The sequence below is a fragment of the Papaver somniferum genome, chromosome 3, assembly GCF_003573695.1.
Source record: "Papaver somniferum cultivar HN1 chromosome 3, ASM357369v1, whole genome shotgun sequence".
NCBI lineage: Eukaryota > Viridiplantae > Streptophyta > Magnoliopsida > Ranunculales > Papaveraceae > Papaver > Papaver somniferum.
The window spans coordinates 213,711,457-213,721,851 of NC_039360.1; the positions used below are offsets into that span (position 1 = coordinate 213,711,457).

A 10,395-nucleotide genomic window follows, 5' to 3' on the forward strand; every position below is an offset into this window, starting at 1 on the left:
TAAATCAAAAAAGAAAAAAACTTGAAGTTCCTCGTAATAATTTTGTTTGAAAATCTCCTTTTCTTTTCTGTTCTTTTCTTTTCTTTTATTTTATTTTAACTTTTTTTCTTCCTTTATTTCTGGCTCAATATCACCTTCTGCTTCGTTTATTAATTGCTTTTAATAGCAATGAAAAATATGTACCAATTAGTTACGAGCCTTAAGACTTCCATAACTCTTGTTTAAGAAAAAAATATGGCTTTCATAACAAGAATTTTCCACTTAATTTTTTTCTTTTTTTGTAATCTTTTTCTTCCTTCATATATGTCACCGTCTGCTTCTTTTATTAATGGCTTTTAATAGCAGTGAAAATTATGTACCAATATAGTTATGAGCATTATGACTTCCATAACTCTTGTTTAAGAAAAAATTATGGCTTTCATAACAAACCACTAATGTGCTGCCATATCATCACGAGGTTCCTGACGGTGGATCAAGAATACACATTAGTTACAGCTGTCGTTTAGCTAAATCTAATCTTATCTTACTTGAGTAACTTCACAAGCCAAACAAAGTAACATAACTAAGCAACGCACTTTCATAATAGGGAATTTTGATAAAGTGAACCAGTTTTGAATTAGGATAAAACAAGTGCCACCGTTCTTTTGCAGTTTTCTAAACTGCCCCGTTTTTTCAAATAACGCTTTCCACCCCGTTAAATGCAAGGTGGCAGTTATCTCACCTGTTGAAAAGTCATATTTACCCCTGAACTATGTCGTGAACTATGAACCTTAACCATGAACCATGAACCTAAACCCCTAACCCTGAACTATATCGTGAACCATGAACAACGAAGCCTGAACTATGAACCCTAAACCCTGTACTATATCGTGAACCATGAACCCAGAACCATGAACTTTGAACCCTGAACCTTAAACTCCTAACCCTGAACCTCGAACCATAAATCCATGAACCGAGCTCGATGAACTTGAAAAAATGAAGTAGAAGATAAACGTGACAAGTAAGGGTAAATAAGTAAAAAAATAGATGGAAAACTAAATTAGATGGAAAAGTTAACAGTATGAGCAGTTTTGAAAAATTGAAAAAAAAAATGAGGGCAGTTTATTAAACCGAAATTGAAAGTGGGGCAGAAGGATTGAATCCTGTTTTGAACCAAGAAATGGGGGTTTTCCGGAGAAGTCAGAGATTAGACTTCTGATCCGATAATTTATCAATATTCCCTTCATAATATTAGTGGTTGAGTTGCAGTCAAAGATTGGTTCAAGGATAGCACGTCAGAATCCGTGGTAGGTAAGTGACAGATAATGTTCTTCTTTCTTTTCTTCATTTTTTTCTCCACTTCCAACTATAAATACATCTCCTTGGCTTCCTTTTGAAATGGGGACATGTTTGCCAAACCCCAAAGGATAAACAAACCTAAAACACCAAAATCTCAACGCCTGCCTGCACCACTGTTTTCTTATATATATACACCGGCCCGGTCCCACTCACCAACTATTATATCTCTACGACTACTATTAAGCAGCAAACCTCAGATCAACCATTCGCTCTCATTCACCCACTCCGCTCTCTCTATATATATATCAATCAAGGATTCTTATTTTCGAAGCTATTAGCTAGCTTGTACTACTTCATTTATTTTGATCATAATATCATCAGCAACATTAAATTTTTGATCAGGTACGTACTTAGATCATACCTTTCTCATGTTCTAACTGTTATTATATATATATATATATATGTATGCTTGGTTTTCTTGTTATGGCTATTCGTTTTATGTTTAGTTTAGTTAAATCATGCATATTCTTTTCTTTTTGTTGGTGGTGAGATCAAGAACTCTGATCTCCATTGCTATCATCGAACTCTACGAGAATAAGCTGACAATATGAATGTTGAAAATCGTAGTATTTTAGAATAAACCCAGAATTTGTCTTTAGATTGTTATGCATAGTCGAAAAGTAACACAACAATATAAGCGACAAGGTCTACTACGTAACGACGGGATTAGTCCTTTCTTCAATGGCGGGTAATGATAATACGTAATCATCGAGGAGGATGGGATTTCACTTCCAGGCACCTACCAACTACGTAGTCATACGAAGAAGAAAAGTTTCTGTAACTATACGTTATGATTAAGCTATTTTATTTAGTTTGGTCATGATTTTCGTTGAACCATTTCTAAAATAAACACGCAGGACATGGTCCAAATTAGCAACTCACCTACTTTTATTTGGTGGAGCTAGTTGGTCCACTTTTGCTACGCCCTTATTTAAAATAAAGTAATCATAATCACTGGATGTATCATATAATTTACTTTAATTTGGCAACTCATCATATCAACTTTCTCCTTATAACCGCGTGTTTTACTTGTTGGTAAACCTCGAACCGAATGGTCCAACACGTTATTTTTCTTTCGCTGTGAAATAGAGACGACAATTCCATGGTGTTGATGCAAGAGTTGTTCAACCAGAGAGTCTTAATTTCAACTAGAGAAAGAGCTTCACGACAGATGATTTTTCACGACAAAAGTTCTTTCCAGTCCACGATTCTTTACTTCCATTGGATAAAATATATCGAAAATGCAAACATCTTCTTTGGGTGCAGTTTGGCACAAAGTTCCCCACCATAACAGTATTGGTTGGAAACAATACATCGTTCTAGAATTATAAATTGTCGCAATTTTTCCCTACGGCGCACTGATCATTATTTTTCATTCGGTTGTTCTAGCAGGACTTGACAGAAGAAGGAAAAAGAAAAGATGAAAATCACCATAAAGGAATCGACTATGGTCCGGCCGGCCGAGGAAACTCCACAGCGAAGCCTGTGGAATGCAAACGTAGACCTAGTGGTACCAAGAATGCACACACCTAGTGTCTACTTTTACAGACCAAATGGTTCTTCAAATTTCTTCGACTGTTCTGTGCTCAAAGAAGCTCTGAGTAAAGTGCTTGTGCCATTTTACCCAATGGGTGGTAGATTGAAAAGAGATGAAGACGGCCGTATTGAAATTGATTGCAACGGGGCAGGTGTTTTGCTTGTTGAAGCTGAAACGACTTCGGTTATCGATGATTTTGGCGATTTTGCCCCTACTTTGGAGCTCAGACAGCTTATTCCCACGGTCGATTATTCCGGAGATATCTCTTCGTACCCTCTCCTAGTTTTACAGGTACACTTTGTTAGTTCAATTTCTTCAAACTTCATTTTCTTATCAGAATCATGGCTTCACTTTCAATCTCTCTGATCTTGTTCTTTTTTTTAAATTAATGTTCATTATCCTTCATTTTTTCTATTTCTCAAACTAGTTTTCATTAAAAAAAAAAATTGTTTTCCTAGACATGCATGATTGAGTAGATGAAAAGTAAAAGCTTTGGCTATCATATTATTTTACACGCGAAATGGACAAGTTATGATTAGAAATTAGCTAGCACTAAGTTGCTCACCTAAAAGAAAAAAAAGCAAGCACCCCACAATATAGTGGACCTTGTCTAGTTCACCCATCACTTCCAATATTACCACTAGAAGGTCAAAGGCCATCTCTGCAACTATAAGTCAAGATTAGAGCTCACGACTAATTGTTGTTACAAAAACTTCCCGAGGAAAAGGAAGTACAGTACTTTGACAAATTTTGGCATTGACATGGTCGTTTCATTTGTTGATAGGTTACTCATTTCAAATGCGGAGGCGTCTCCCTGGGAGTTGGAATGCAACACCATGTAGCTGATGGGGCGTCTGGTCTCCATTTCATTAACACGTGGTCCGACATGGCACGCGGACTTGACCTCACCATCCCACCCTTCATCGACCGAACACTGCTGCGTGCACGGGACCCACCAACACCAGCCTTCCATCACATCGAGTATCAACCAGCTCCACCCATGAAAACAGCATCACATTCTCCAAATTCTCAGCCAGGTGATCTAGGTTCTGAAACCTCAGTAGCCATCTTTAAAATTACACGAGAGCAGCTCATCACACTGAAATCCAAATCCAAAGAGGGTGAAAACATCACGGTTAACTACAGTTCTTATGAGATGCTTTCCTCCCATGTCTGGAGATCCGTCTGTAGGGCGCGCGACCTTCCAGCTGATCAAGAAACGAAATTGTACATTGCCACAGATGGACGATCCAGACTCCGTCCTGTGCTGCCCCCTGGTTATTTTGGAAATGTTATTTTCACTACTACACCAATGGCTGTGTCAGGTGACCTAGATTCGAAACCGTTAACTTATGCAGCTGGTAGGATTCATGATGCATTGTTGAGGATGGACGATGAGTACCTGCGCTCCGCTCTTGATTATCTCGAACTTCAGCCTGACCTGACAGCTCTTGTCCGTGGTGCCCATACTTTTCGATGCCCAAATATTGGGATCACCAGTTGGGCAAGGTTGGGCATACATGATGCAGACTTCGGATGGGGTCGACCGATATTTATGGGTCCAGGTGGAATAGCTTTTGAAGGCTTGGCGTTTATGTTACCAAGCCCTATCAATGATGGAAGCTTATCGCTGGCTATTTCGTTGCAGTCAGACCATATGAAACGCTTCGAGAAGATCTTATACGATTTTTAAACCACGCCACTCTGGTTTCAAAGGAGAAAGTGCAATTTTGCGTCTCTGGTCCCCACATGCTTGTTTTCTAGTTCTCAATTTGGAAAATGTTTTAAATATCCTGTTTAAGAACAATATTTCGGGACAAAAGTTTATTGTAATAAACCTCACGTTAGCTTATGAATTTATTTGTGCTCCTATATACCAAGGTTTGGTTTTTTTATAATGGCTTAGAGCGTCCACAGTGGTACGATCAAAACCAAAAATCAAAGACCAAAACAAACGATCAAATTTGAGTTTAGTCTGTAGTGTCACGTTAAGGCAGTGGAGTATATTTAGTCGGGCGGATGTATAATCCACGCTTGCATGTGGAGCGTTGGTATAATCTTCATTTGGGCCGGGCGGAGATATAGTTAACGCTGGTTGTGGGGCGTTGGTAAAGAATACGTTTGTTGTGGGGCGTAAATATATTTCACGCTCGGAGAAGGGGCGTTTGTATAATCTACGCCTGGTGTGGCGAACGTATAATCAACGCCTGAATGAAGCGTACGTATAATCAACGCCTGTTTTGAGGCGTACGTATAATCAACGCCTGTTTCAGGCGAACGTATAATCAACGCCTGTTTTGAGGCGTACGTATAATCAACGCCTGTTTCAGGCGAACGTATAATCAACGCCTCATTCAGGCGTACGTATAATCAACGCCTCACTCTTCTCTCAGGCGTACGTATAATCAACGCTTGGTTTCACTCAGGCGAATGAAGGAATCAACGCCTCATGGCAGGCGTACGTATAGTGTTGGACTTCTATTAACACATGTATCTAGCACGTGTGGCATTAAAGCCCGGACAATCTCTAACCACCACGTATAGCCCACGTGTTCACTTTCCCTTTACCCTAATCTTCTCCGTCTTCTTCTTTTCTTTTCTACCTCCTCTTTGTTTCTACCGCCCATCACAGTAACGAGCTTCTAAACCAACACATCACAGTAACGAGCAGTAAAAGAAAAGAAAAAAACAGATACTTGATGAACCCGGGTTACAAAAGAGGTATTTTTTTTTCTTAATCTCTTTTGTTTTATCCATATTGTTGTATAATTTATTTAGGGTTTTATTTGTTAAAATTAGTTTATCTAAAATTTGGTTTTAACGAACAAATATGAATATGAAATTGGTTAAATTTAATTGGGTATGTGTGTTTTATGTTTTTTTAGAGATTAATATGTATGTGAAAAAAACCATATTTGATGCTTATGTAAATTTGGTTAAAATTTTTTTTAAAATAGTTAGATTTATTAGAGCTTCCACAGTGGTATTGTAAAAATTTATTTGTGGGTATTGTAAAAATTTGATTTGTGGGTATTATAAATTTTTATTTGATTTATAATCTATTCACTAAAATTTATTAGAGCTTCCACAGTGGTATTGTAAAAATTTGATTTATAATTTTTGGGTATTGTAAAAATCCGTGGTTATGTAGATTATTTGGGAAATAGTTCTCACCCTTCATCTGTTTCAATCAACCTATTTCAATTGAGAGCTTCCTTTTATTGTTTTTCTTCATGTTGTCTGTTGGTAATTAATTTTAGTGAATATGGTTATCAATAATTGTAGTTATGTAAATTATTGGATTAATTTTAAAATTATTGGATTAATTTTAAATTATTGTAAATTATTGTAGTTATGTAAATTATTGGATTAATTATTGGTTTTCTGCATGTTGTATGTGAATATGGTTACCAATTGATTGTATTTGTATTGTTTTTTATTGAATTTTGAGGTGATTAATTTTAGTTATGTAAATTGTAGTTATGTAAATTTTGGGAGTTACATATGTAGAAGAGCTAATTGCGTGAGTATGGAATTGATTTTTTAGTGATTTTTATGGAATCTTGAAGTGATTAAATTGGGTTGTGGAATCTTGTAATGATTTTGGAAATGCATCGGTGACGATTTAATTTGTGTTTCTGGAATTATAGAATTTGGAATTGATATGGTTTGTGTTAAGGATTTATAGTATTTGGAATATAAATGGTGATGGACTAATAAAAATATTCGTTAATGAGGGTTGGTCTTTTAATAATGTAACTGCATCTATATTGTGTGTGCACAGATGTTGAACAAATTCACAGCGCGTTTCAATGGTCGCATGAAGACGAACAAGAAACAAAAATCTGTAGCCGAAGAGGATTATAACTTAATCGCTACTGGTACAATTAAGGAGGTTGATATTCCCCGGTTAGGGAGGTTTCCTATACTGCAAGATGATAAACCGCACGCTACTACGGACATCACATTTACAGGGGAGCACAAATTGAAGTATCAACATCGTGGATCTTTGGCATCGGTAATTCATCACTATCAAACTATTTCACAACACTGTCCTAGAGCTAAATATATTATTGAAAAAGCGGGATGGCAAAATTTACTGGACATACAATGTAGCGAAACCAACCATTCAATGGTTGATTATATTGCTGAGCGGTTTTGGGATACAACAAACACTTTTCACTTCCCATTTGGTGAGATGGGATTCACCCCCTAGATTGGCTCATGTTGACTGGACTGAGTATCGGTGATGGGCCTGATGTTCCTTATGATTCGGGGAAGTACCAATTTGAACATGTTCGTGAGCATATCTTTCCGGATATCCAAGATGTCACGCTCTGTCCAAAAGCACCGTCGTGGGTTTCAAATTCAATTACAATTAAATATTTAAGGTCATATTTCTTCGAAGACAAGTTGGTTGCGGCTGAAAATGATAGCACCCTTGCTCATAGAGTAGCAATTGCCTTTTTCATGTATGTTTTGGGACATTTTTTCTTTTCTAATGCAAAGACTTATATTGATGCTGGATGGTTAGCTGCTTTTGAAAATCTTGATGTAGTATCCACGTATGACTGGGGTGGTGCTGCGTTTTCGAAATTGTATGCGGCACTCCGTTTATCTGGGAGGAGACAGAAGGCACTATGTGGTCCATTCCAAGTATTAGAGGTATTCTTTCAATCTAGTTATTTTTCCTCTCATTGTTTATTTTGTTGCTAAGTTATTAAATTGGCTAATTATTTTGATGGAGTAGTTTTGGGGGTATGAATACCTGGGCATATGTCGACCAGAAATCCCAGAGGCGAGTACAGAACAAAAATGGCCCGTATCTTCTAAATGGAATGTACCGAAGAATACAAATGATATTTTCCGTTGTAGGGATTTACTAAGTAAGCTTACTGCTGAACAAGTGACATGGCGCCCATGGGAATCATACAGAGAAGTTCTTGCATCTGATATGGGATGCACGGCTACGCGGCTATCAGACTCGAGATATATATTTTCTTACATGGGCATTGTGAGTTAATTTGTAAATTTATTATATAACATACTTTTTTTCTATATAACATACTTACTATATAACATACTTTTTTCCTATATAACATACTTACTAAATTCTTATTCCCTTTCTAACTGTACAGCACAACATGTATCTTGGTGAAAGGTGTTGGCGGCAAAACCATTGTACTTTCGCTGTTCCTATAAGACTACACACAGTTATAGGGGATATTGGCAATATTCAAGCCGAACGCCTAAAAAAAGAAGGTTTGGTCGATGCAACAGAGATAGTGCAAGTTGTTAAAGATTATGATATATATTTACAATACTGGACAATGGTAACCAACTCCAAAGATTACGTGACTCATCCTATTTGGGAAGCCCAAACATATGGGTATGTCGGTGACTTGTATACGGTCCCAATTGAACAACCTGTTGAACATGTACATATCCCTCCTCCACATCTATTATCCCACGTAAGTGTACTTTCGACTTTTTATTGTACGTTCGATTTTTGTTGGTATATTTGTACTTATATATTTTTTTTTCTTGACAGCATGAAGCTTACACATTATTTCAAGAAAATGCTGATTTTAATCAACAATTTCGCGAATTTACATTAAAACAAACGAAGGAGAGGATGGACGTTATTATGTCGAAAGAAGCAGAAATACAAAGGCTAAATAATGCGAACGTTGATTTGCAGCAACAACTATCTCTTTTCCGTATGCCGCACACTGTCCAACCTCAGCTTGGATACGGTTCCTTTTCCCAAACCCTGCCATCACAAGTTTGGAGTGGTATGAATCAAGGATCAGCTTCAACAATGTCCTCAGTCAATACCAATCCGAGAACGCACATGCCTTTTGTGGCACCAAGATCGTCCACTTCGGATAATGATAATATGAAGGGTTAATTTGTTATGACTATTTAGATGACCTGTCTTTGGAGTTATCTTTTCTTATCTTATATAGTATAGTCATATCATATATAGTATAGTCTAATCATATATAGTATTGTCATATCAGGTCACTGACAAACACTTTATCTTTTTTGGAAAACACTTTGCGTGAACCCAAAAAAATATCTATTTTTGGTTTTTTTAATGCTCTTGAAAATGGGTTATAAATTAAAGACTTCACTCAATATATGAATAACAATACATCTCTTCTGCTTCATATAGTAATGGAACACTATGAGAAAACCGCTCATTATTGCTCTTCTGTTTCTTCTTCATCTTCTTCTTCTAATAGTAGTTTTTATTCCTCGGATGATGATGCAATAGCAATTATGCAAAATAACATGGCCGTTAGTTTGGGAGTCCTTGTTACAAATTCAAAATGGCCTCAAACTCGTATCAGAATACCAAGAGATCGTGAGTCAGGGGCTGAACTTCTATGGAACGACTATTTCTCTCCGTACCCAAACCAACCACCCAATGTTTTTCGCAGAAGATTTAGAATGCGTCGACAATTGTTTAACCGGATAGTGGAAGGTGTTACCAATGCAAACAGATATTTTGTTCAAAACCCGATGCTTGTGGAGTTTTAGGATTAAACCCTCATCAAAAAGTAACAGCAGCAGTACGAATGTTAGCTTACGGATGTGCGGCAGATGCAATAGACGAGTACTTACGCATAGGAGAAACAACTGTGCTGGAAGCTACTCGTAGGTTCTGTAAGACGATTGTGAATGTGTATGGGAAAGAATATTTGCGTGAACCAACGGCTGGTGATATTGAACTGTTGCTCAAGCAAAACAAAGACCGGGGATTTCCTGGGATGCTGGGTAGTCTAGATTGCATGCATTGGAAATGGGATAAATGTCCGTCGGCAGAATCTGGGGCTTACACCGCGTATAAAGGGAGCGAAAGTATCGTGTTGGGGAGGCAGTGGTGTCGTATGACCTATGGTTTTGGCATGCTTTTTTTGGTATGCCCGGTTCTAACAACGATATTAATGTTATGAACCGTTCATATGTTTTTCGAAGTCTTGTAACAGGAAAAGCACCGCCGGTGAGCTATGAGGTGAACGGACATTCATATGATATGCCGTATTATCTAGGTGATGGAATATACCCAGAGATTCCTACTATTATTATGGCCATTAAACATCTGGTTGGTAGGAAAAAGGAAATATTTTCATCGATGCAAGAGGGTGCAAGAAAAGATGTTGAACGGGGATTTGGTGTACTTCAACAACAATTTGGAATCATCAAACAACCTGCAAGAATGTGGAATCCAGATGTGCTTGCCTATATCATGAAAACTTGTATTATCTTACATAATATGATAATCGAGGATGAGCGTCTACCCGGTGACTGGCCACATGTTTATGAACAACGTAGCAACGCAGCACCGGTTAATATATTAAGAGGCAATAGTGACGAGTTTTCCCAAATTATAGCTCAGCAACGCCGACGTGCAATGCGTAACAAAGATGCACATATTCGCTTGCGTGATGACTTGATCGAATATATATGGGCAGAATATGGGAATTAAAAATTGTCGTTTGTCATTTCCTTCC

At 37.5% G+C, this 10,395-nt stretch overlaps 1 protein-coding gene across 2 annotated transcripts; it reads left to right on the top strand.

Annotated features, from left to right (window-relative positions):
* Nucleotides 1-1,385: 1,385 nt before the first annotated feature.
* Nucleotides 1,386-4,755, top strand: LOC113358604 (shikimate O-hydroxycinnamoyltransferase-like). Of its 2 annotated transcripts, none has more exons than XM_026602209.1 (3): nt 1,386-1,680; nt 2,728-3,166; nt 3,660-4,755. In XM_026602209.1, exons 2-3 carry the CDS (start codon nt 2,759-2,761, stop codon nt 4,566-4,568), a joined length of 1,317 nt encoding a protein of 438 aa, XP_026457994.1. In that variant the 5' UTR covers nt 1,386-1,680; nt 2,728-2,758; the 3' UTR covers nt 4,569-4,755. The 2 variants fall into 2 exon arrangements, with proteins under 2 accessions (XP_026457994.1, XP_026457993.1); XM_026602208.1 differs by having other exon boundaries at nt 2,731-3,166.
* The last annotated feature ends 5,640 nt before the right edge of the window (nt 4,756-10,395 follow it).